Below are 27,896 nucleotides of genomic sequence, written 5' to 3'. Positions count from 1 at the left end.
TTTGTACCTGTGCCCTAGCTTTTAATGACTTATGTATATGAACGTCTAAATCCCTTTGCTCCTCCACAGTTCCTAGTCTCTCGCCAGTAAGAAAATAATGAGGAAAGTAATAGAGAATGGAATCTTTTTGAGCCGTGCTCATCTAGTTCTTAGTAAGTATAAACCCCCAGCTTAAAACTGTCACTCCATTTGCACTGAATTAACAATCTCACTTAGAATGCCCACAGGATAGCTGGTGTGGTTAATGGGAAAAAATGTCACGCTGGGACAGCAAGGGGTGATCTCACGCGGTTGGTGCCGAGGCACATTTTTGGACAGAGTTGAGGAGCTTTACTCTGCACCTAACCTTGCTAAGCCTGGCCTGGGAGAGCTTGATGCTGACACTGGGCGCCTGAAATGGAAATTGTTCCACTCGCCAGCATTAATCCCTCACTTTTATGAGCATACAGTTCACAAAACGTAACGGGGCTTTGCGATGACCTCAACGAGCGCCGCATTGCCTCGAGTTGCCGCATGAGTTATTCTGTGGGGAAGCGTGACTATTAGTTCAACGATGAACCTTTGCCTCAACGTGTTAGGGTGGACGTGGAGGAGGAAAGAGCCTGATGGAGAGTAGCACAGACAGTGCGGCCATTTCCTCCTCATATTCAAAAACCAAGGGGTGGGAAGAGGTTACATTGGGGTCAGGTTTACCTACATTTTTATTTCTAAATCTGGTTCTCAGGTGTGTGTTGGATTATTCACAAAGGAATGAGATGTTGTGGATCCTGGTGATCTTTAGATATGTGCCATTTGGGGAAAAAAATAGAACAAAGCTTGGTGGCAATATCTGAAATGCGCTGCCTGAAAGGGTGGTGGGAGCAGATTCAATCTTAGCTTTCAAAAGGGAATTGGATACATATTTGAAGGGGAAAAATGATGGGGAAAGAGCTGGGGAAGTGGGATTAATTGGACAGTTCTTTCAAAGTCACAGGCATCATGGGCTGAATAACCTCCTTCTGTGCTGTGTCATTCTATGATTCTACAGTGAAAACTGTTCCCTGGCATCTAGAGCACCTTGTGAGTTATTTTTTGTGAAATTATGACATGATAGAATTGCGTCATTTCTACTGGGTTATATATCATAAACGGCTCGTGGCTCAAAATACGGCAGGGGCACGATGGGCCGAATGGCCTCCTTTGCCGTGCTGCGTGATTATATAAATCTACAAATGTGGCGTCATAGTAAATCGATCTCCGCACCCACCTGGGTTGCACGCGGATAATCGAATTCATCGTGGCAAAAGGGGGGCACAATAAAGAAATGACTATTAGCGGGTGAAATCCCTCTATTTTCTCCTCAGTTCCTTGCTTTCCCCAAGCTACTCGCCAGCTGCAGCAGGTGCAGCAACCTCTTCCCAGGCCTGTGCCACTGCTGCTCAGAGTCAGCTGCTGGGAGATCTACAGATCCTATATGGGTGAGTGCAAGATAACCCAATCAATAACTTGTCTTTTTTTTTTGGTAAAAAGAAAAGGAAGAAAGAAAGACTTGCATTTCTATAGCGCCTTTCACGACCACCGGACGTCCCAAAGCGCTTTACAGCCAACAAAGTACTTTTTGAAGTGGAGTCACTGTTGTAATGTGGGAAACGTGGCAGCCAATTTGCGCACAGCAAGCTCCCACAAACAGCAATGTGATAATGACCAGGTCATCTGTTTTTGTTATGTTGATTGAGGGATACATATTGGCCAGGAGAACTCTCCTGCTCTTCTTCAAAATAGTGCCATGGGATCTTTTACTTCCACCTGAGAGGGCAGACGGTGCCTCGGTTTAATGTCTCATCCGAAAGACGGCACCTCCGACAGTGCAGCACTCCCTCAGCACTGCACTGCAGTGTCAGCCTAGATTTTTGTGCTCATGTCCCCGGTGTGGGACTCTGAACCCACAACCTTCTGACTCAGAGGCGAGAGAGTGCTACCCACTGAACCACAGCTGACACTGATAGTTAGCAAGATCCTTGTAGGAGCATCTTCTAAGTTGTTTTAGTGTTTATTATAGAGTTCAGCTAAGCAAGGAGGTGGGACAACCAGTGCACACTCATTTCCGCCATTGGCACCAACAGAACCAAAGGTCTCATCACCTTCTCAGGGTCAGAGCACGTTACCACTGGAGACTGAATAAATGTCTACGAGTGTCCTAATACATGTTTTACTCTTGGAAGGACTGGAGTAGATGCATTGTGTGGCTTTTTCCTGTTCTGTTTCTTTAATGTTCTTATTTCCCTCTCCCCTCCATCCCAGTTTCTGATCGCGCCAGACAGAGCAGTTCCTATGGCTGAAGTGTTGGGTAGGTGACCTGCTCCCAGGATCTGTCTTTACCACTCTTTTGCCACCTGACCAGCAATGAGTTCACCCAGTGACCTTTTTTTTTAATGACAGGGGAAAGCACCTGCCCTTTTCTTGCTGGTTTGCCACAGCACCAAGCCAGATAGCAGGAGGCCAGTGGAGTAGAGATTTGGGCCTGCGTCTAGCCATTCCATGATGCTCTTCGCTGCTCCAACATGCCACATCACTGCCCTTGTCCCATGCTTTCTTACCGTCCTGTATCCAAACCCAAACTAGAACCTCATGCCTTGGATGGTATTTCTGTCACATTAGTGGTTAATGTGACTGAAATAACATCCAAGACATGACGTTCTAGTTGTTAGAGAGACACAATTCATGAACCTACCTCCTTCACTGCCAGAGTCCCACCTATAAGAAGCAAAATCGGGGAACGCAGTCCAGAATGGAGTCATGTAGCTGTGTCTCCGGCAGAATCTTCACATCTTCTGGATTTAATTAAGCTTTTCATTCACATTTATGTTTGATCGATATTCCCTTTAAGTTGCTCCAGGGTTTCCGCACAGCCGCTGAGCCGGCTTTTAAATTGAAAAAAACGCGGACTTTTGAATGGGCCGCGCAGGGAATTACAGGGAATATTGATCCTTATAAATTCCGTCAATGTTACCGTGTTCTCGTCAGATTTGCTCATGTGCATTTTTTTGGTAAGCTACTTTTTTTTTTCCTCTGGTACTTTTCGACATCCACCTCAGTCATGCACAATGCCCCAGTCAAGAGGGCAGGGCAGGGCAGGCAGATAACCTGCTCCCTAGTCTCATCCTAATCATCCCTTCCTCACTGTAAGGAAACACCGGGTCTCAATTCATCAAATGCCCCCTACACACACACAAGCACACAGACATATGCAAACATGCACGCAGACATATGCAAACATGCACGCAGACATATGCAAACACGCACACAGACATATGCAAACATGCAAACACACAGAATTATGCTACGCAAACACAGACATACACAAACATGCACACACATACGCAAACACGCACTCAGACATACACAAACACGCGCACACAGACATATGCACACACGCACACAGGCATATGCAAACACGCACACACAGACATACACAAACACGCACACACAGACATACACAAACACGCACACAGACATACACAAACATGCATAGAATTACACAAACACACACACATACACAAATATGCAAATGCACAGAATTACGCAAACATGCACACACAGACATACACAAACATGCAAACACGCACAGAATTACGCAAACACGCACACAGACATACACAAACATGCAAACACGCACAGAATTACGCAAACACGCACACACAGACATACACAAACATGCAAATGCACAGAATTACGCAAACACGCGCATACACAAACATGCAAACATGCATAGAATTATGCAAACACGCACACAGACATACACAAACATGCAAACACACACAGACATACACAAGCATTTGCACACACAGCCATACGCACACAGACACAAACACACAAAACAGATAAAATCAGGATCTTACTTGGTAGGAGTTGTTGGTGAAACCCATGACACCACAGATTAAAACTCCAATGACCAAATGTAGTGGAACATGGTATTTCTGGTCACACTTCTCAGAATGTTCACATTCTTCCAACAAAAATCAACACAGCCTTCAAATTGGTTTTCATTACCAAATCTTCATTGTGATAAAAGTGACTCTGGTTACCATGGTAAACTGACTGTTGTATGAAGAAGGCTTTATAAGAAAAAGGGTGAGGATTTATGAAAGCAAAAGACATGTAGATGGATGGGTAAGCAACAAAAACTAACCCTGAATGGGACTTGCCATTTCTTACTTTACTCTAGTCCTAGTCCAATACCGTCTTTTGGATGAGACGTTAAACCAAGACGTCTGCTCTCTCAGGTGGACGTAAAAGATCCCGCGGCACTATTTCGAAGAGGAGCAGGGGAGCTATCCCCGGTGTCCTGGCCAATATTTATCCCTCAATCAACATAACAAAAACTGATTATCTAGTCATTATCACAATTCTGTTTGCGGGATCTTGCTGTGCGCAAATTGGCTGCCGCGTTTCCCACATTACAACAGTGCCTACACTTCAAAAAGTACTTCATTGGCTGTAAAGCGCTTTGAGACATCCCGTGGTCGTGAAAGGCGCTATATAAATGCAAGTCTTTCTTTCATTCGTTATGATGTTTGCATTTCTTAGCTTACTTTATTGAATATCTTTTACACTTTTCAAACTCTGCCTGTTTTCCCTAATCCCCATTTTATTATTTTCCTGCCTTTCTCACCCCACCATCACCCCCTCCCACTCCCTGTCATGTTTTTGTAAATGATCCCTTTCCCTTTTCGTTTTTCTTGGCACTTTTCCCTGGGAAAAAGAAAGAAAGACGTGCATTTATATAGCGCCGTTCACGATCACCGGACGTCCCAAAGCACTTTACAGCCAATTAAGTACTTTTTTTGAAGTGTAGTCACTGGCGGCAGCCAATTTACGCACAGCAAGCTCCCGCAAACAGCAATGTGATAATGACTGGATAATCTCTTTTTTTAGTGATGTTGAATGGCTTGCAGGCTCCTGCCAATTCTGTTCTTCACCCAGACTCTTTCCCTCATGTAGTTCAGCTCATCCGGATGTATCAGTGCTGTCGACTGTGACACGCTGACAGCCCCTTGACGGGCACTGATGTAATAAAGACTCACTACGCACTTGGTTGAACATAAAGCAAGGCTTTAATCGACTTGTAACAAAACATGGAGGTCTAGTTAGTAGTCACTAGCTTCCTGTTTCCAGATTGTCTTTGGCCAAGTTGGGCCCACGCCCGAGTATTTATACTCCTCGGACGGCGCCCTCAGCTGGCCGTCCAGTAGTACTTCCTGAGTTACTTCTTGTAGAAGTTGCGATTTATGACAGGCACAGCAGTTGAAATGTCTTTCTCACCACTGTGACTACCTGAGGGTTTTAGTTGCTGCCATTCACCCAAAGTCCCACAGTCTCTTGAAATACTGTTGAAAATGGCGGCTTTGAATGCCTAGGACTCAGGGTTGCCAACCAGTGTTCCCTGTAAAGCTGCGTTTTGTTCTACGCAGCCTGTTTCTCTTAATGCGCGGTCCCTTTAAATTTCTGCGCATGCGCGGTTATTTCAATGTAAAAGCCGGTGAGCGGTCTGCGTGGGACCTTTCGGATTATCGCGCAGCCGCGCCCGTGCGTGCCTTAGCAGGAACACTGTTCCCAACCCTCCACGATTGCCCTGGAGTCCCCAGGAATTAAAGATTAATCTCCTGGATGCTGCTTCCAACAACCCTGGAGAAAAAGTTATTGGGCGTTTTAAAAAAAGTGTTTTTGTTTTTTTAAATTTGCTTTGTAGGCTTTCATTTATTGGTTATAAAAAATATTGGGAGATGGGGTGGGGGCGGGGAAAGGCCGTTTGACTGACAGTCAAGAATCATCCAATCGGGCACCATTTGGTGATGTAATGTGCAGGTAGTTGTGTCGGGCAACCAATGGCGGGAGCGTGGGGGCAGTCGGAGGCGGGGGGGCGGTCATGTGACGATACCTCCAGGAATACCTCCAACCAGAGCTGGCAGCCCACTTGGACTCTATCTTCAGAGGTACACTGCATCGAGCCTTAGTGAACCCAGAATGGAAAAAGTGCATCTACCAGGTTCCCAGAGGAGAGATTGGATCGATTGGGCTTATATTCGCTGGAGTTTAGAAGAATGAGAGGGGAGCTCATTGAAACTTATAAAATTCTAACAGGACTAGACAGACTAGATGCAGGAAGGATGTTCCCGATGGCGGGGGAGTCCAGAACCAGGGGTCACAGTCTAAGGATAAGGGGTAAGCCATTTAGGACAGAGATGAGGAGGAATTTCTTCACCCAAAGAGTGGTGAACCTATGGAATTCTCTACCAAAGAAGGCAGTTGAGGCCAATTCATTAAATATATTCAAGAAGGAGTTAGTTATATTTCTTAAGTCTAAAGGGATCAAGGGATATGGGGAGAAGGCAGGGACAGGGTACTGAATTTGGATGATCAGCCATGATCTCATTAAATGGAGGAGCAGGCTCGAGGGGCCGAATGGCCTACTCCTGCTCCTATCTTCTATGTTTCTATGAATCAAATGCGAGGTGTGGTACTGAGCCTTGAAGACCAGGAAGGTTCCGTGTTCAGCCCCTGTACTGTACTGAGTTAACTTACCTCAGCCAGGACAGTGGTGGTGTGGGGGCGGGGGGTTGTACAGTTGGCCTGAGTAGTGCAGCTGGGCTTGAACGGGAGGGAAACAATTCAACTTTGGTTCACGCTCTTGATTGCTATCTAGTAACCCTTGCTGGAAAAGTGCATGTGCGCTTGCTCCAGCTGAGCAGTGGATCAAGCTTGGTTGTGGTGGTTAAAACTGACTGCCGTCACTCGCTGTCTGGATTCAGATGTGAAGACTGGTTATTTGGGTCAGAGAGCAGGGGCCTGGAGTCATGGAAACAAGTGGGAAAGAGAAGGGATTTCGGAGTACAAGTACACAAATCACTAAAAGTTGCGACACAGGTCAGCAAGGCCATTAAAAAAAAGCAAACCAAGCACTAGGATTTATTTCTAGAGGGATAGAATTGAAAAGTTAGGAAGCTATGCTAAACCTGTATCGAACCTCGGTTAGACCACACTTGGAGTACTGCGTGCAGTTCTGGTCGCCATATTCTAAAAAGGCAGCACGGTGGCATAGTGGTTAGCACTGTTGCCTCACAGTTCCAGGGACCCGGGTTCGAATCCAGGCTTCGGTCGACTGTCTGTGTGGAGTTTGCACATTCACCCCGTGTTTGCGTGGGTTTTCTCCGGGTGCTCCGGTTTCCTCCCACAGTCCAAAGATGTGCGGGTTAGGTTGATTGGCTATGATAAATTGACCCTTAGTGTTAGGGGGATTAAATACGTGGGGTTACGGGGATAGGGTGGGATATGTGTTGGTGTAGGGGTTACGGGGGTCGGGTGGGATATGTGTCGGTGCAGGCTCGATGGGCTGAAATGGCCTCTATCTGCACTGTGGGGTTTCTGTGATTCTGTGATATAGAGGCACTGGAGAGGGTGCAGAGAAGATTTACAAGGATGATACCAGAAATGCGAGGGTATACCTATCAGGAAAGGATGAACAGGCTGGTTCTCTTTTCTCTTGAAAAAAGAAGGCTGAGGGGTGACCTAATAGAAGTCTTTAAAATTATGAAAAATTTTCATAGAGTGGATACAGAGAGAGTGTTTCCACTTGTGGGGAAGAGCATAACTAGAGACCATCAATATAAGATAGTCACCATGAAATCCAGTAGGGAATTCAGAAGAAACTTCTTTACCCAAAGAGTGGTGAGAATGTGGAACTCGCTACTGTTATGTCCGTGTATCTTAATGTTGTGTCCTTCAATAATCAGACAACAAACTGCAGGGAACGATTCAACAGGTGTTTACTGAATGAGGGTTACTCTAGAACTAACTGTACAGATCACTACTCAGGGTTTATATACAGGTGTGGTCACTGCCGGTACGACAGTATACAGGAGCTGTAAAAAGTAGTTCTCTCCCTTAAGGTGTATATACATTACATACATTACAATTCCTCCCCTTTTAGATTAACAGTACCATAATACTCATTTAACAATTAACATTTTTAATATACAATGTTATATGAAAATAGTCCATTCATATATTCAGTCTCTGGGGAGACTTCCTGATCCTTTCTGGATAACGCCTTTCCCGAGTGTCTCGCTCTTGGTGCGGAGGCGATTCTAGCACCCTGTCGTCAGTTGATTCATCAGCTTCCAATGCTATTGTTTCTGAGGTAGATGCGACCTGTACGTCGGGTTCCTCACCAGGTACGTATGGCCGAGACATGGGGTTGACTCGTTCCTGTGACTCTAGGATCTGGTCAGCATGGCGTCTCACAATGTTCTCCCCAACATCCACTGTGTACATTAGTGGCCCCTGCCGTGTGCATATCGTTCCTGGTTGCCATTTCTCTGTTCGTTAGTCGCGGGCCAAGACTGGTTGCCCTACATTGAAGCTCCTTGTCGGCTTCTCATTGATGTGCTGGAATTGCTTACTCTCAACATCTCTTCGTACATTTGGTCTGAGCAAATCCAGACGAGATCTCAACCTTCGGTTAAAGAACATCATGGCCGGGGCCTGGTTGGTGACTGCATGTGTCGCATTTCTGTAGGTTAACAGGAAATTGTCCACCTTATGCTGCAGTGGAATGTCGTCATCGCACATGGCCTTTACTGCTTTTTTAAAGGTTTGTACGAACCTCTCAGCCAATCCATTTGTGGCTGGATGATACGGGGCGGATGTGTAATGCCTTACCCCATTCCTTTTCATAAATCTTCGAAACTCTTCGGGCACAAACTGTGGTCCGTTATCAGAGCAACTCTGCTCTGGCAAGCCGTTCCTGGCAAAAATGGTCCGTAGGACTGCAATAGTTTTCTCCGTGGTGGTGGAGGACATTTTGATCACCTCAGGCCATTTCGAGTGCGCATCCACGGCTATTAAAAACATTGAGTCCATGAATGGACCAGCAAAATCAATATGCACCCGTTGCCATGGAGATGAGGGCCACTCCCATGGGTGTAGAGGGGCATGTGGTGGTGCATTTTGGACCTTCTGGCATCCTGAGCAGCTCTTTGTCAGGTCTCGATTTGCTGATCGATCCTCGACCACCACACATAAGCCCTAGCAAGGCTTTTCATTTTCACCCCTCCCAGATGACCTTCGTGAAGCTCATTGAGCACTCTCTCCCTTAACTTGGGTGGAATTACCACTCGGGATCCACACATCAAGGTCCCCTGGCATACTGACAGCTGTTCTCTTCTGGATGAGAATGCTGGCAACAGTGAGTCGCCATGTGCTGGCCATCCCTTCACCGTCAAATCATATACCCGAGACAGTGTCGGGTCATTTCGGGTCTCCTGCTCTATACCAGCGTTAGTTATTGGCAAGCATTCAATTATAGTCGAATGAAATATTTCGACAGGATCCACTGCTGGTGCTTCCTCCGCAGTAGGCAGTGGGAGGCGTGATAGCTCATCAGCGTTTCCATGCTGTTTCGTGCCCTTATACTCGATTTCATATTGGTGCGCCCCTAGAAAAAGGGACCATCTTTGTAGCCGTTGCGCAGTCATCACCGGAACGCCCTTCTTTGGATTAAAGATGGAGACAAGTGGTTGGTGGTCAGTCAGCAAGGTGAACTTCTGCCCGTGCAGATAGTGATTGAACTTTTTCACTCCCCACACTAGGCTGAGGGCCTCCCTGTCAATCTGGGCGTAGTTACGCTCGGCTGAGGTTAGTGACTGAGACGCAAAGGATACTGGCCTCTCCGAGCCGTCCGGGAATTTGTGCGACAGCACCGCTCCAATGCCATAGGGTGATGCATTACACGCCAACCGAATTGGTAGTGCTGGGTTGAAATGAGCCAACACCTCTTTTGATGTGATCAATGCTTTGCTCTTCTAGAAAGCTCGTTTACATTCATCACTCCACTTCCATGGTACCCCCGTTTGCAGTAGGGTGTTCAGTGGGTGTAGTACGGTAGACAAATTCGGCAAGAACTTATGGTAGTAGTTCACCAGCCCGAGGAACGACCTCAGTTGTGACACATGTTCCGGTGCTGGAGCCTTGACTACTGCCTCAATCTTTTCAGGGGACTTATGTAACCCCTCTTTATCAATAACGTGGCCACAATACGAGATCTGCTTCTGGAAAAACTTGCATTTGTGGCGATTAGCTCGGAGCCCATATTCCTTCAATCTAGTGAGCACCTGCTCCAGGTTGGCGAGGTGATCACTGTCATTTTCGCCCGTGACCAGGATGTCGTCCAAATAACACTGGGTCCCTGGAATCCCTTGCAGGACTTGTTCCATTGCCCTTTGCCAAATAGCCGGAGCTGATGCTACCCCGAACACCAGCTGGTTGTATTGGTAGAGACCTTTGAGTGTTGATCGTGAGGTACTGTTTCGAGGCTTCTTCTACCTCCATTTGCAGGTACGCCTGGGCCAGATCAATGTTAGTGAAGCGTTTACCTCCAGATAGCGAGGCGAAAATATCTTCAATCCGCGGAAGCGGATATTGTACAGTGTGAAGGACTGGGTTCACTGTCACCTTAAAGTCCCCACAGATGCGAACCTTCTTTGGTTCCCCAGGCGTATTACTCAACGACCTCTTCATTACAGGAACGATGGGTGTAGCCCACTCGCTCCAGTCCACTTTGGACAGTACTCCTGAAAGTTCCAAACCTTCCAGCTCTGCTTCGACGGCTGGGCGGATCGCATAAGGTACCAGTCCGGCCTTAAAAAACTTTGGGCTTGCATTTTCCTCTATTTTGATCATCGCTGTTATGCCTTTTAGTGTTCCGAGTCCCTGCTGGAACACTTCTTGTGCGTCAGTTAGCATTTTTGACAGTCGTCCAGGTGTGACGTCATCATCCTTTTTGGCATCTACAGTCAGTGCTTGTATGGAATGCCAATCTAGCTGTATCTTCCGGATCCATTCACGTCCTAGTAGTGGTGGTCCTCCATCTGGCAATACATATAGGTCCATTTTTGGTGTTTCCTTGCCGTTATATATAACGTTCACCCTTATTTTTCCTTTGGGGTAGACTTTTTGCCCCGTGTACGTCTTCAAGACAATCTTTGTATCTCTCAAGGGTATATGTGAGAATAGCCGCTTGTAGTCCCTTCGGTTTATGACTGTTAGGGCTGATCCTGTGTCCAATTCCATTTTCACTGGACTCCTGCTATCTTGAGCGTGACCCAGATAGTTTGGTGATCCTCCGTTTTGATCACATTATGTAGTTTCAGACAACCCAGCTCCTTGCTTCCGGAGTCTGTATCACTCTTCTGTTCGTCTGAACTACTCTCCGTCACCTTATGTACCTTCTTGTACTTCTCCTGTGGAGATTTCTTGCTGCTGGTTTTCTTTCCCGACCTGCAGACTCTTGCTATGTGTCCTACTTTTCCACACTGTCTGCACACTTTGTCCTTGAACCAGCAATCATTATGGTCGTGTGTTGTTCTGCCACAGCGATAGCACTTCACTGTTCTGTATGACATTTCATTTGTGCCATATTCTTGCGGTCTCCGTTGTATCTCTGCAGCGCCCGTGCTGCTGCTTCGTGTGATACTGCAATGCTGAAAGCCTTGTCCAGCGTAAGATCCTTTTCTGATAGAAGCCGTTTCTGGGTTCCTTCACTTTGAAGCCCACACACAAACTTGTCCCTTAAAGTATCTGCTAGTCCCGTTCCAAACTAGCAGTGTTTCGATAGCTTGCGCAGTTCTGTTAAATACTCAGCATTACTTTCATCTTTATGCTGGTTCCTTTTGTGAAACTTAAATCTTTCTGCTATCAGCAGCGGTGTGGGGTTTAAGTGGTCCTGTAGGATTAACACTATGTTTTCAAAATCCTTTTCTACTGGCTTCTCTGGGGTTACTAGGTTTCGTAGTAAGCCATACATTTTTGCACCCATTGAATTCAACAATACCAGCGCTTTCTTGTCATCTGGCACTTCATTCGCCTTGCAGTATACTTCTATGTGTTCGACATATGTCGTCCAATCTTCGACTTCATTGTCGAACGCTGTGATACTGCCACTCTTCGGCATTTTTGGGTGTGGTTAGACTGGCTTAAAATGGTGTCTCCCGCGCTTTCCTTTCTTCCCCGCTGCGGCTTAAAATGGCGTCTCCCGCGCTGCTGCCAACGCCGCTCTCGGGGGTCCTCGTGGCAAATGGCGACGCCCTGTGGGTTTCGTGCGCTGCTCCTGCGCTGCTGCCAATGCCGCTCGCTGCGGTCCTCATGGCAATGGCAGCGCCTCGCGTTTTCCTGCGCGCCTCTCTCCCCCGTTGACGCTGCTCGGCCCTTGAACACCGGCTGCGCTCTGCTCTCTCTCGTCTCTCTCCCCCATTGATGCCGCTCGGTCCTGAACACCGGCTGCGCCCTGTGCGCTCTGCCCTCTCTCTCTCCCCCGTCGATGCTGCTCGGCCTTTTTCAGTGCCGCTCGGTCGGGCTCTAGCCCGCCGCTGTCCGGGAAGGGTCTGCGCAGTACCTGTTGCCAGCCCGTTTCGCTGGACCACCGTGACTGGAAAGCCAAGCCTGGCTCTCGACAGCCTCCCCTGCGATGCTCAAATCTCCACTGGATGACTGGGCGGTTGCCCGTGGTCGACGCCCGTGCTTCTGGACTCGACCTCCTTCCACTGTTCTCCAGGAGCGAATCCCTGGGAGGTGATGCAGAGTTGCAGGTAGGTTCGAATCTGCGTCGTCGCCAATGTTATGTCCGTGTATCTTAATGTTGTGTCCTTCAATAATCAGACAACAGACTGCAGGGAACGATTCAACAGGTGTTTACTGAATGAGGGTTACTCTAGAACTACTGTACAGATCACGACTCAGGGTTTATATACAGGTGTGGTCACTGCCGGTACTACAGTATACAGGAGCTGTAAAAAGTAGTTCTCTCCCTTAAGGTATATATACATTACATACATTACAGCTACCACAGGGAGTGGTTGAAGAGAATCGTATAGATGCATTTAAGGGGAGGCTAGACAAGCCTATGAGGAATAGAGGGTTATGCTGATGGAGTTAGATGAGGAAAGACGGGAGGAGGCTCGTGTGGAGCATAAACGCCGGCATGGACTGGTTGGGCCGAATGGCCTGTTTCTGTGCCATATATCCTATGTGCTGGTGGGGGGTAGAAAAAAGCATTGAACAAGCAGGCAGGACTAGTGGATGACTAAGGGTTAATGGTCTAGTAATGACCCCATGCCGCATATGCTTAATGCACTTGTGTGAGATTCTTCTGTCTGATACTTTGGGGCAGAGCTTGACTTTGTGCGATAGAGTAAGACGGGTGATAGCGAGTCGGCGGCCTGTTTTACATCTCTTCCCATGTTTATGTCCATGGAAGTCAGCGGAAATACAAATAGGGAGAGTTGTAAGGCGGGCTCCCGATTCACTATCACCCTTTTTACACTATCGCACAGAGTCAAGATCCACCCCTTTCAGTAAGGCATTAACTTATTTAAAGTAAACAGCCAGTCCGGGTTCACGCCCTGTTAAAATAATTTCACACCACTGTCTTAAGTAATATCACATGGCTTCATTTTAGGACAGCAAGTTAAAGAACCAGATGGAGTGAATTGTGAGGGCAGATTTATGCATAAAGGCATCGTCGTTCTTCTCAGTCCTTTCTTCCACTTTTAATGTTGCCTGAATTTGGTGATTTATTGAGAAGGGAATTTTTTGTTTTAAATGTGTGAATTTGATGAACACCCACAGCTCCAAGAACAGTCACCAGCGAAAAGAATGCTTTATTAATCAAATTGATTTAAATAAGGGTTTAAGGCTGAATTCACGATTGCGCTGAATTTACAGCAGGAATTCTTTCTCCTCTTCTCCGATTTAATGAGTTAGTCAGACGGCAGTAGTGTACGAACTGGTCTCCTAGGAAACGCGGTTATGAATTAATTTGCTAAATTTAGCAGGCAGCAGGCTTGAAACATAGAAACATAGAAGATAGGAGCAGGAGTAGGCCATTCGGCCCTTCGAGCCTGCTCCGCCATTCAATGAGGTCATGGCTGATCATCCAAATTCAGTACCCTGTCCCTGCCTTCTCCCCATATCCCTTGATCCCTTTAGCCTCAAGAAATATATCCAACTCTTTCTTGAATATATTTAATGAACTGGCCTCCACTGCCCTCTGTGGCAGAGAATTCCACAGGTTCACCACTCTCTGGGTGAAGAAATTCCTCCTCATTTCAGTCCTAAATGGCTCACCACTTATCCTTAGACTATGACCCCTGGTTCTGGACTCCCCGGCCATCAGAAACATCCTTCCTGCATCTAGTCTGTCCAGACCTGACAGAATTTTATAGGTTTCGATGAGATCCCCTCTCAATCTTCTAAACTCCAGTGAGTATAAGCCCAATCGACACAATCTCTCCTCGTACGTCATTCCTGCCATCCCAGGTATCAGCCTGGTGAATCTTCGCTGCACTCCCTCCATGGCAAGAACGTCCTTCCTCAGGTAAGGTGACCAAAACTGCACGCAATACTCAAGGTGCGGTCTCACCAAGGCCCTGTACAACTGTAGCAAGACATCCTTGTTCCTGTACTCGAACCCTCTTGCTACGAAGGCCAACATACCATTTGCCTTCTTAACCGCCTGCTGCACCTGTATGCTTACCTTCAGCGACTGGTGCACAATAACACCCAGGTCTCTTTGCACTTCCCCTTCTCCCAATCTATTGCCATTCAAATAATAATCTGCCTTCCTGTTTTTGCCACCAAAGTGGATAACCTCACATTTATCCACATTATAGTGCATTTGCCATGTTTCTGCCCAATCACCCAACCTGTCCAAATCGTACTGGAGTTTCACGACATCCTCCTCACAGCTTACCCTCCCACCCAGCTTTGTGTCATCTGCAAATTTGGAGATATTACATCCAATTCCCTCATCCAGATCATTAATATATATTGTGAACAGCTGGGGTCCTAGGACCGATCCTTGCGGTACCCCACTCGTCACTGCCTGCCACTCGGAAAATGACCCATTTATTCCAACTCTTTGCTTTCTGTCCGCCAACCAGTTCTCTATCCAAGTCAATACCTTGCCCCCAATCCCATGTGCCTTAATTTTGCATGCTAATCTCTTATGTGGGACCTTATCGAAAGCCTTCTGAAAGTCCAAATACACCACATCCACTGGTTCTCCTTTATCTATTTTACCAGTTACATCCTCAAAAAATTCCAGTAGATCAGTCAAGTATGATTTACCTTTTGTAAATCCATGTTGACTTTGTCCGATCCTGTCACTGCTTTCCAAGTGCTCTGCTATTACATCTTTTATAATAGACTCTAGCATTTTCCCCACTACCGATGTCAGGCTTACCGGTCTATAATTCCCCGCTTTTTCTCTACCACCTTTTTTGAATAGTGGGGTAACATTAGCTACCCTCCAATCCATGGGTACCGTTCCAGAGTCTATCGAGTTCTGGAAGATGACCAGCAATGCATCTACTATCTCTAGGGCCACCTCCTTAAGTACCCTGGGATGTAGACCATCAGGCCCTGGGGATTTATCGGCCTTCAGTCCCATCAATTTTCCTAACACCATTTCCCTACAAATACTGATTTCTTTCAGTTTCTCCCTTTCATCAGACCCTATGTTCCCCGGCATCTCTGGGAGGTTATTTGTGTCCTCCTTTGTGAAGACAGAACCAAAGTATGTATTTAGTTGGTCAGCCATTTCCTTGTTTCCCATTATAAATTCCCCTGATTCTGACTGTAAGGGACCTACGCTTGACTTCACCAATCTTTTTCTCTTCACATATCTATAAAAGCTTTTACAGCCAGTTTTTATGTTCCCTGATAGCTTACTCTCATATTCTATTTGCCCTTTCTTAATTAATCCCTTTGTCTTCCTTTGTTGACTCCTAAACTGCTCCCAATCCTCAGGATTATTGCTTTTTCTAGCCAATTTATATGTCCTCTCCTTGGATCTTATGCTATCCCTAATTTCCCTTGTTAGCCACGGTTGAGTCATCCTTTTTGTTTTATTTTTATGCCAAACTGGGATGAACAAATTCTGTAGCTCATCCATTCGGTCTTTGAATGCTTGCCATTGCCTATCCACCGTCAACCCTTTGGGTGACATTCCCCAATCAATCCTACCCAACTCGCTCCTCAGACCATCGTAGTTTCCTTTATTTAAATTGAGGACCCTTGTCTCTGAGTCAACTACTTCATTCTCCATCTTAATGAAGAATTCGATCATATTATGATCGCTCCGACCCAAGGGGCCTCGTACAACAAGATTGCTAATGAATCCTTTCTCGTTACATAAGATGGCCTGATCTCTGGTTGGTTCCTTTGCGGAACGGCCAGCTCTTAAAGTTCTGTGCCATGTCCAGTTTTTTATTTCATTGCTTCGGGGGATGAGTTTTTTTGTCATGGGATCACAAGATTGGTGCAGATGAGGAAGGCTAATTGATTCAACCTAACTTACCCATCCAGGGAGGTCATCCGGCCCCAACCACAGCGGTGGGGGGGTGGTGGTGGCTGCGGTTTAACTGGGAGTGGGTTTTGGGTGGACAGGGGGCGGAGTGAGCTTTAGAACTCCCCCCATGTCGTCGATGTGAAGTCCAGGCTAGTTTAACACCTGAGCCTTGTTTACATCCTGACCGCCCAATACAGGTGCAAAGTGGTCGTTGGCTGGGTGCCAGTAGGTGACCCGTTTGTCCTCAGGTAAGTCACGTGGAAGGGAAGGGGGAGGTGTTTCGGCAGGTGGGAAGAGGAGGGGAGGTGGCAAAGGCCCAGACTTTTCTTGTGGGGCCCGGAGGACCACTCCTACTCCTCCTGCCCCAACTAAGGAAAGTTTATCTCTTACCTTATAGGGGTGCTCTTCCGACAGACCAGGTTAAAATCCCCCCACCCATCCACCTTGGGTGTTTCTTAAATGATTCCAGGGTTTTTGTCTCCACTGTCCCATTCCAAGAGGTTTTATTAGGATTTTCCCCACTGTTCTTGACTCATGTTGGAGGTACAGGTCTACAAGTGTTGGCCGCCCTCTGCTAACCCCATCTAAGAGGACAATTTGTTTATGTGATGGTCTGGACGGCGAGTTTCAGTGGGTTATTCGACCATGGAAGGCATTGTAGTTGAGCCCAATCCCATCCTGGCTCCGTGTCCCAGTTTGTGCTTTCCAGCAGAGGGGGGGCGCGGGGGGGGAGTCTCTGGATTGTGATAAGAGCATTCCTACTGACTACCCTGGCTGAGATCTCTAACTCAGGGAATACCAGAGGGGCGACCTGGGATCTTCTCAGTGAGCATGGCTCAATACTGCCACCATCTGATGTACTTGCCCACTGCAAATAAGAGGAGCAAGACAAGGATAGTGTACGCTCAGTGACAGTGAGTAACAGGCAGTGTTTTGAAGTGTGACAGGCAGCAAAGGACTACCATAGGACCATAAAGTTTACAACACAGTAGGAGGTCATTCGGCCCATCAGGTGCGTTCCAGCTCTTTGCTGGAGCAATCTCACTACTCTGTGCTCTCCCCATAGCTCCTCTGCTTCACATATTAACGCACCATTCCCTTAAAAGGTGCAATGGTCTCTGCCTTGACCACTGTGGCAACGCATTCTATGCTGTGGCATCTCTATACGTAAAGAAATTGCTCCTAACATCTCTCCTCACTTTCATACCGGCAATTTTAAATCGATAGAGCTGGCGCTCAAAGGTGATAAGGGGTAGTGGTGGTAACATCCCTCACACCTCCTACATACAGCCACTCTGTCAAATACTCATTGCTAAAGATGTTGCCTTATCATATTTCCCCGAGTTGACAGACCCAATGCCATAACCACTCGTAGAATTTAAGACAGCACTCCAACCCTGGCGTTCAGGGTCACTTGAACTTTGCCCTCATGGCTCATAGCATCGTAAGAACAACTCCCGCGCCCCTAACCGGCTCAGAACCGACTGAGTGACACCTGCATCACAGCAGCCTCTGAAATAAGCATCTGTCCCATTCACAAGACCCTGGCTTTGCCCACTACACCCACCCACCCCCCATGTTGAACTGAACCAAGTTAATGTGCTGCTGTTCCCTTCCATAGGCTGAATCTGCGGGAGCTGGGCCCCTGGGCATCTCACATGCGCTGGATGATATGGATAATGGCCTGTGTAGGGACCGTCTATGTGTTTCTGTTTCATGAGCGGTGAGTACCTAGACTGACTGAAAGTGAAACAGAAATGAAGGGCATAGTGAGGAGGAGCTGGTATGTACTTATAACCGTGTTATAGTTATTACCTCTTTAGTTAAAACTCACTAACAATGCAGCTTTATTACACTAACACACTATTCCGTGGTGTGCGGGATATTGATCCCAGCCCCAGCCCACACACCACTATTTTCCACTCTCAGCCAGGCCTTCAGGAAGAGCTGGTTGGCAGCGGCAACCGTGCCTCCCAGCAGCACAAACTGAAGGCCTAGTCTGCGGTGCCCCCGAGAGGCTGGCCTAGGAACAGCACTTAGCACAGAACGTTGGAACGTAGGAACCGGAGGAGGCCATTTATACCCTCGAGCCTGTTCCGCCATTCAATGAGATCATGGCTGATCTGCGGCCGAACTCCGTATACCCGCCTTTGTCCCTTAATTTAACAAAAATTTATCAATCTCCAAGCCTGCCTTCCTAACCAGGAAGTAGTGCGGGTTCCACTTGGTGGGGAGGGTAAAGGGTGGGCTATTCAAAGAAGGGGAAATTAAAAATAAAAAAAATTTGCTCCTTTTAAAATTTCAGAATTCTAATATATATTACAGCCAAGCCGAATTTTAATACTTCACAAAGACCTGAATTTCTGTTTGGAATGACAAGGCTGGGAGAATATGAAAAAATAAAAATGGATCAGGAAACATTGCTAATGTAGACAACCCTCTCCTGGAGTTACGTACATGGGTGTCAGTAAATGCTAGCTGTCAGAGTTGCCCAGAACACAGAGGAGATGAAAACTCATGCTGAATTTTACCAGACGGGCACTTTTATTAGAACCAGGCACCCAAGCCTGAACTCCGGCACGGGGTGAGCTGCAGGACGTAGGAACAGGAGGAGGCCATTCAGCCCCTCGAGCCTGTTCCACCATTCAATTAGGTCATGGCTGATCTGTATCTTAACTCCATCTTCCCGCCTTGGTTCCATATCCCTCAACACCCTTGCCTAACAAAATCTATCGATGTCAGTTTTGAAATTGTCTATTGCCCCCCTCCCACAGCCTCAACACCTTATTGAGAACGAGAGTTCCAGATTTCCACTCCCCTTTGTGTGAAGAAGTGCTTCCTGACATCACCCCTTGAACGGCTTAACTCTAATTTTAAGGTTATGCCCCCTCGTTCTGGACTTCCCCCCCCCTCCCACCAGAGGAAATAGTTTCTCTCTATCTAACCTATCAAATCCTTTAATCATCTTAAACACCTCCATTAGATCACCCCTTAATCTTCTATATTCAAGGTGTGGAGATGCCGGAGTTGGACTGGGGTGGACAAATGTAAGAAGTCACACAACACCAGGTTATAGTCCAACAGCTTTATTTGAAATCACAAGCTTTCGGAGCGCTGCTCCTTCTTCAGGTGAAGTGGAGAAATGCATAAAGACACAGCTTATATAGTCAGAGAATCATGTCAGATGTTTACAGGTAACCTTTCCAACTGCCATTTATCACACCTCGGCAGAGAGATAATCACAGCAGTCAAAGGTGTGAATGGTGTCCAAACAGGTCAGTCAGGGAAACATTACATCAAAGAACAATGAGGTGGGGTCACAAGGGGTCAAATATTGCAGATGCTGGGGTCTGTATGAAAAACAAAGAAACAGACAAAAAACATTTTTTTTGGCTGGAAATCACAGCAGGTCCGGCCGCATCTGTGTAGAGAGAACAAGCCAATGTCGACTCGAGTCTGGATGACCCTGCGTCAGGTGGGGTTACATGTAGCGTGACATGAACCCAAGATCTCGGTTGAGGCTGTCCTCATGGGTGCGGAACTTGGCTATCAGTTTCTGCTCGATGATTTTGCATTGTCGTGTGTCTCGAAGGCCGCCTTGGAGAATGCTTACCCGAAGATCGGAGGCTGAATGTCCTTGACTGCTGAAGTGTTCCCCGACTGGGAGGGAACACTCCTGCCTGGTGATTGTTGCGCGGTGTCCGTTCATCCGTTGTCGCAGTGTCTGCATGGTCTCGCCGATGTACCATGCTCCGGGGCATCCTTTCCTGCAACGTATGAGGTAGACAACGTTGGCTGAGTCACATGAGTATGTACCATGTACCTGGTGGGTGGTGTCCTCACGTGTGATGATGGTATCTGTGTTGATGATCTGGCATGTCTTGCAGAGGTTGCTGTGGCAGGGTTGTGTGGTGTCGTGGTCGCTGTTCTCCTGAAAGCTGGGTAATTTGCTGCGAACGATGGTCTGTTTGAGGTTAGGCAGCTGTTTGAAAGCGAGTAGTGGAGGCGTGGGGATGGCCTTAGCGAGGTGTTCGTCGTCATCGATGACATGTTGAAGGCTGCGAAGAACATGGCGTAGTTTCTCCACTCCGGGGAAGTACTGGACGACGAAGGGTACTCTGTTGGTTGTGTCCCGTGTTTGTCTTCTGAGGAGGTCTATGCGATTTTTCGCTGTGGCCCGTCGGAACTGTCGATCGACGAGTCGAGCGTCATATCCCCGGAGCATGGTACATCGGCGAGACCATGCAGACACTGCGACAACGGATGAACGGACACCGCGCAACAATCACCAGGCAGGAGTGTTCCCTCCCAGTTGGGGAACACTTCAGCAGTCAAGGACATTCAGCCTCCGATCTTCGGGTAAGCATTCTCCAAGGCGGCCTTCGAGACACACGACAATGCAAAATCGTCGAGCAGAAACTGATAGCCAAGTTCCGCACCCATGAGGACAGCCTCAACCGAGATCTTGGGTTCATGTCACGCTACATGTAACCCCACCTGACGCAGGGTCATCCAGACTCGAGTCGACATTGGCTTGTTCTCTCTACACAGATGCGGCCGGACCTGCTGTGATTTCCAGCCAAAAAAAATGTTTTTTGTCTGTTTCTTTGTTTTTCATACAGACCCCAGCATCTGCAATATTTGACCCCTTGTGACCCCACCTCATTGTTCTTTGATGTAATGTTTCCCTGACTGACCTGTTTGGACACCATTCACACCTTTGACTGCTGTGATTATCTCTCTGCCGAGGTGTGATAAATGGCAGTTGGAAAGGTTACCTGTAAACATCTGACATGATTCTCTGACTATATAAGCTGTGTCTTTATGCATTTCTCCACTTCACCTGAAGAAGGAGCAGCGCTCCGAAAGCTTGTGATTTCAAATAAAGCTGTTGGACTATAACCTGGTGTTGTGTGACTTCTTACATTCTATATTCAAGGAATACAAGCCTAGCCACCTGTCCTCATAATTTAACCCCAGTATCATTCTAGTGAATCTGTGCTGCACCCCCTCTAAGGCCAATATATCCTTCCTGAACTGTATAGAACTGAATGCAGTTTTCCGGATGGGCGCTAACCAGAGCTTTATATAACTGTAACTAGGTCACCTATGATTAGAGTTCACCTTGCTAAGTGATGGTCTAGGGGTTGGAGACTGCAGACTGACAGTTCTCCATTTCCCCTCTTGAGCAACAATGGTGCATCTGCGAGGCCATAAATAGCTGATACAACCATCTCTAATTTTTCAGCACCGTATTAATAGTTTACAAAATGACTAACGGTTTAAAACTTTTTTTGTGGGCAGACAGAATTTTGAACTCATCAAAGTAGGGATCTCGGTGCTGGGGGATGGGAACACATTTTATGTCATCCCGTATCATAATGCAAGTCCTCCCAGGTCTCACGGTCTAGGCAGTGGAGTAAAGCTCTCTTCACTTTGCCCCCAGCTCTGTCTCAACCAGCGTGATGCCGTCTATTTCCCATTCCCGCTATGCTTTATGTTTGACTGGATCCATTCAGGCCCAAGGTTTTTGTGCTGTGTGCACGTGCTCACTGGAGTTCGAGCGCAAAGTCTTTCTGTTTAAGGACCCTTGTGGTTGGTACAGAGGGATACCTCTGCCCCATGTGAGCCAGACTGAGCCCAGTTCTAGAGGTGAAACCACACTGTCACCAACCTGGACTCTAGGGGAATCAAGGGATATGGAGATCGGGCAGGAAAGTGGAGTTGAGGTCGATGATCAGCCATGTTCTTATTGAATGGTGGAGCAGGCTCGAGGGGCCGTATGGCCTACTCCTGCTCTTATTTCTTATGTCCTTAACCCACTGTACCGAGTCCAACCTCTCTTATTTTGTTATGTTGGTTTAAGGAAAAAAAGTTTGAAACATAGAAAAATAGGAGCAAGAGTAGGCCATTCGGCCCTTCGAGCCTGCTTCGCCATTCAATATGATCATGGCTGATCCTCTATCTCAATATCATATTCCAGCTCTCTCCCCATACCCCTTGACACCTTTTGCGTCTAGAAATCTATCTATCTCCTTCTTAAATATATTCAGTGACTTGGCCTCCACAGCCTTCTGTGGTAGAGAATTCCACAGGTTCACCACCCTTTGAGTGAAGACATTTCTCCTCATCTCAGTCCTAAATGTCCTACCCCGTATCCTGAGACTGTGGCCCCTCGTTCTAGACCCCCCAGCCAGGGGAAACATCCTCCCTGCATCCAGTCTGTCTAGCCCTGTCAGAATTTTATACGTTTCAATGAGATCCCCTCTCATTCTTCTAAACTCTAGTGAATACAGGCCTAGTCGACCCAATCTCTCCTCCTACGATGGTCCTGCCATCCCAGGAATCAGTCTGGTGAACCTTCGCTGCACTCCCTCCATTGTTGCTTTACTTTGTTGATATCGTGCATTTGCAAAGTGTGCTGAGGATATGTAAGAAGTTAATGAGTGCACTGCACAAAATGGCTTTTCTCATTGTACCGCCCAATGAAATAACTCTGATGGTTTGGCTCTGCTGCTGTAAATTTGCCATCAACTTGTTCCAACACCAGTGATGTTCAGGCACCGATGTTAGACCTAGAGGTAGAGGATATCATCCCTGCCGCAGCCCAACATATCGGCAAAAGTGCACTCCACAAGGGATAAGGCCTTGGAATTATAACTCCTCTTGAACTGTGGGCAAGACGAACATTACAACACTCTTGGGGCTAATTCCCTTTCAGTATTCAGATAACAACCCAGAATGATTATAATCCAGTTCTTATTAGAACTATTATAAAAACCATTTCCCCTTTATCCTTGCAATTTATTTTGTTCTACCTTATGGTAGAGCCATTTTAATGCTGCATTTTCTAGGTTAATGGACCGTAATCACAACCAGCCTGAATTTAATATACCTCACTGTAAAACATGCCTTGGCATCTTTATACATCATATAAATGTGAGTTGCACTGTTTGCTTTCTCATGAATAGTAGCACATGAATAAGCCCGACCATTTCGTCGCTCCCATTTTCCAATATTATTTCAACCTCCCCTCTCGCTTTCCTTCAGTCTCTTGGGTACGTAACTTCCTTCAGTTTGATTTTTTTTACATTATTTTTAATCATTACTTTTATAATCTTCTTCATCGTTGCCCACTGATTTAATATATTACATAGGATCAGGAGTAGACCACTCAGTCCCTCGAGCCTGTTCTGCCCACAGTTGTCCGGGAAGGTGAGAATGATGGAGGGATCCCTGCTGGAAAATCCCATTGGATTTGTTTTTGCTGGAGAGGCTTGTGTTCGGATGGGTTTGGCCCTTATCCAGTTCAAGCTGCATCGATCCCTTCCTCTTTTGATCTTTTCTGATGTGTCGAAATCTTCAAGTAGGATTTAATTGTCACTGATTTCCAGAGGTAATGGCTGAATAACAAATTAGAAGTTGATGCTGAATCCAGCTTCCTGCCACTGTACAATGCTGGATCGCTTTATAGGTATCAAATACTGTCAAATATCCTCAAAGCGCATTAAAGACACATGAAGAATTAATGAGTATGGCACCAAATGGATATTGATGCCTCAACTCTTCCCCATACCTGATCATTAGTCAAGCAGTAGCCATTTGGTCTGTGTAGAGAAATACAAAAGGTCTGCAATAACAACAAAAAACGCTGGAAAAACTCAGCAGGCCAGGCAACATCCGTGGAGAGAGAAATAGAGTCAACGTTTCAGGTCGAAACCCTTCGTCAGGACTGAAAAAACACAGGAAATGAAACAGATTAAAAGGCCAGTTTGGGGGTTGGGAAATCACAGAATCACAGAAACCCCACAGTGCAGATAGAGGCCATTTCGGCCCATCGAGCCTGCACCGACACATATCCCACCCGATCCCCGTAACCCCTACATCAACACATATCCCACCCTATCCCCGTAACCCCACGTATTTAATCCCCCTAACACTAAGGGTCAATTTATCATAGCCAATCAACCTAACCCGCACATCTTTGGACTGTGGGAGGAAACCGGAGCACCCGGAGGAAACCCACGCAAACACGGGGAGAATGTGCAAACTCCACACAGACAGTCACCCGAGGCCGGATTCAAACCCGGGTCCCTGGCGCTGTGAGGCAACAGTGCTAACCACTATGCCACCGTGCTGCAAAATGAGACGAGATGGTGATAGGACTAGTAAAGAGACAAAAGACGGCTCTATTCTCGTCTGGTTTTGAATACCTCTTAATGTCTCTTCACTTCTCTTTTGTTCTTTCATCCCCATTTCCCAGCCCCCAAACTGGCCTTTTAATCTGTTTCATTTCCTGTGTTTTTTCAGTCCTGACGAAGGGTTTTGACCTGAAACGTTGACTCTATTTCTCTCTCCACGGATGTTGCCTGGCCTGCTGAGTTTTTCCAGCGTCTTCTGTTGTTATTTCGGATTTCCAGCATCCGCAGTATTTTGCTATCTTACAAAAGCTCTGTGTTTGATTGATATGAAGACCTGGTTACACAGTGATTAACGAGCCAGTGTGATATGGAGAGGGAGGATAGAGCTTGATCTTAAAATGACTCCGGACTATCATTGTGATCTGAAAAGTTGATCTTAAGTGAGATCGGTGTTACAGAATTTCTCTTAACCATGGGACAAGCTGCAGTGATTGGAGATGGCTGATCTGAAGGAGAATTGCATCACGTTAGATTGTTCGGGAGTGGCGCGGTCATTGAATTAATGAACTCAAGACGGGCATAACGCCTGGCAGCCACTTCCTTCAGTTTTATGGCCCTGTTATTCTGATTGGTTCCGGTTACGACCAGTTCATGCTGGCTGATTACTACGCCAAATTAAAGGTTGTCGCAAAGGTGGTGCGAAGACTGGACTAGAACCAGTGTCAGGGATACTTGCACCAGATGTGTCTCGGGCTTGCTATCCACAGACAGATATCCAGCCCTTTGAGCTCACAGCAGTACGATGTGTTGGGGGTGCCCCTGTGTATTGTGCTGGGTTGGGTGGTCTTCCTAAGTGTGCCAGCAATATTCCTCAATTCAGTACTGCCAACGAGAAACTAAAATACTCAGATCAGCCTCTATTGCTGTCAAATAGTCGCTGTGTGAAACCATCACAATGAGTGCCCAGAACCCTACCCATTCGCCATTAGATTGATGGATGGTAGAGCAAGTTAGCTCTTCTGTGGGAGATATAATTAGTATTTAATTTCACCCGTGATAATAGCAACAATCTCATTCTCAAGGTTGTGCTCTTTTCTTCCCTTTCTTTCCCACTCCCCTTACCCCTCTGACCCTCTCTTCTTGTAGGTATAAAATTGTGGAGATGATCTGCTACATGGTAATGGGCATCTTTCCTGCACTCGTCATTCTGTCGATGGTAAGAGGTTGTTCTCCTTTCTAATACATGTGCAGACTGTGTGTGGTGTGTGTGTGTGTGATAGTGTTATCAGCGCCCTTTCCTACAGTGATGTCTGTGAAATAAAGTCAGAAAGTATTTGCATTTCTGTAGCACCTTTCGTGACCTCAGGACGTCCCAAATCTCTTCACGGCCAATAAATTACTTGTGAAGTGGAGTCACTGTTGTAATGTAGGGAAACGCGGCAGCCAATTTTGTGTACAGCAAGCTCCCACAAACAGCGATGTGATAAATGACCAGTTTCAGGATTTGTGGTGATGTTGGTGCGTTCTCTTCGGACACTAGCGAGAGTTTCTCTGGAGGGGAGGTACGGCCACAACCGTGAGATCTTGCCGCTGTTTATTTTGGGGGAAAATTTGTTTATTTTTTTTAGAAACGGTGATAATCCGAATGGTTGGGATTCATCGACAAAAAAAAAGAATCACCTTTTATGAAATGACTAGAGACCAAGAGGCCATCAGTCTGTGAATCACAAAGAAAGACTTGCATTTATATAGCGCCTTTCACAACCTCCGGATGTCCCAAAGCACTTCACAGCCAATGAAGTACTTTTGAAGTATAGTCACTCTTGTAATGTAGGAAATGCGGCAGCCAATTTGTGCACAGCAAGCTCCCACAAACAGCAATAAGACAATGACCAGATCATCTGTTGCAATGAGGTTGGTTGAGGGATAAATGTTGGCCAGGGCACTGGGGAGAACTCCCCTGCTCCTCTTCAAATAGTGCCATGGCACCTTTTTACGTCCGCCTAGGAGAGCAGACGGGGACCAGGTTTTAGCATTTCATCCAAAGGACGGCACCTCTGACAGTGCAGCACTCCCTCAGCACTGCAACAGGAGTGTCAGCCTGGAATTATGTGCTGAAGTCTTTGGAGTGGGACTTGAACCCACAACCTTCTGACTCAGAGGTGAGAGAGAGTGCTACCCACTGAGTCACGGCTGACCCATAATCAAGGCTGACAAAGCAGTTGTGTCAAACTGCTGGAGGAAGGCTCCAATACAGCCAATCGGAATGGATTGCCTCTTAACTGCTTTTCTTTGTCTTTTTTTCCACGCATCAGCCGTGGCTCAGTTGGCTGCACTCTCGCCTAAAACAAAACCGATTGTCATAAATCGCAACTTCTACAAGAAGTAACTCAGGAAGTACTACTGGACAGCCAGCTGAGGGCGCCGTCCGAGGAGTATAAATACTCGGGCGTGGGCCCAACTTGGCCAGAGACAATCTGAAAACAGGAAGCTAGTGACTACTAACTAGACCTCCATGTTTTGTTACAAGTTGATTAAAGCCTTGCTTTATGTTCAACCAAGTGCATAATGAGACTTTATTACGTCAATTTAATCGACTTGTTATCGTCTCCACGCTTTGGGTGATTCGGAACAACCAGCTGCAACTCGAACCGCAGAAAGGAAGACTGGACTTCCAAACCTTTTAGGGAGGAAGAATGTTATAAATCGCAACTTCTAAAAATAAAAATAAAAATGGCGGCGCGCATGGACACAGCGGCTTTGTCTCTCCTGAGACTGAGCGTTTTCACCCTCTTCCTGAGTCTCTTCTGGACTCTGCTGATACGGGAATTGAGGGCAGACCTACTGTACAGCCGGCAGACGCTCCTCGACATCGGGGCCGACTGCGTGCAGCTCACACTCGGCGCCGTCGATCTGCCTCCCGACATCGCCCGACCCCCGGGACCAGCGTGGCGTCCTTCCCCAGCCGGAAGTCGGTGCAGACCGCGCAGGGAATGCAAGCAGAAGCGGGGTAAGAGGGCCGGAATCCAAAATAGGCTGAAGAGGGCCCCACACAAACCCTCCCTCCCAAGTATTTTCCTGGCCAACGTCAGGTCACTGGAAAATAAAATGGATGAGATCAAACTTGATCTCTCCTCACAGAAAAGGACAAAGGAATGCTGTGCCATGATCTTCACAGAGACCTGGTTGAACAATGGCATCCCTGACACCACCATCCAGCTAGAAGGACGCACGGTCTTCCGCGCCGACAGAACTGCAGACTCCGGTAAGAGCAAGGGAGGCGGTTTGTGCATTTACACTAACAATGCCTGGTGCACGAACACGGACATAATCGATAGATCCTGCTCGGCTGATCTGGAATTCCTCATGGTAAG

General features: G+C 47.0%; 1 protein-coding gene across 1 annotated transcript in view; it reads left to right on the top strand.

Annotated features, from left to right (window-relative positions):
- mmd2a (monocyte to macrophage differentiation-associated 2a) overlaps nucleotides 1-27,896 on the top strand; it is a 120,443-nt gene that overhangs the window by 87,975 nt on the left and 4,572 nt on the right. The window contains exons 5-6 of the mRNA XM_086002256.1: nucleotides 18,003-18,104; nucleotides 25,669-25,738. Of these exons, the coding sequence (XP_085858382.1) occupies nucleotides 18,003-18,104; nucleotides 25,669-25,738 (172 nt within the window). The remainder of the gene's footprint in view (nucleotides 1-18,002; nucleotides 18,105-25,668; nucleotides 25,739-27,896) is intronic.

The sequence above is a fragment of the Somniosus microcephalus genome, chromosome 11 (assembly GCF_052327205.1).
Source record: "Somniosus microcephalus isolate GS21.2 chromosome 11, FLI_Smic_1.0, whole genome shotgun sequence".
In the NCBI taxonomy this organism is placed as follows: Eukaryota; Metazoa; Chordata; class Chondrichthyes; order Squaliformes; family Somniosidae; genus Somniosus; species Somniosus microcephalus.
The sequence above is the reverse complement of the archived record's forward strand: the minus strand, read 5'-3'. Positions and strand labels throughout refer to the sequence as shown.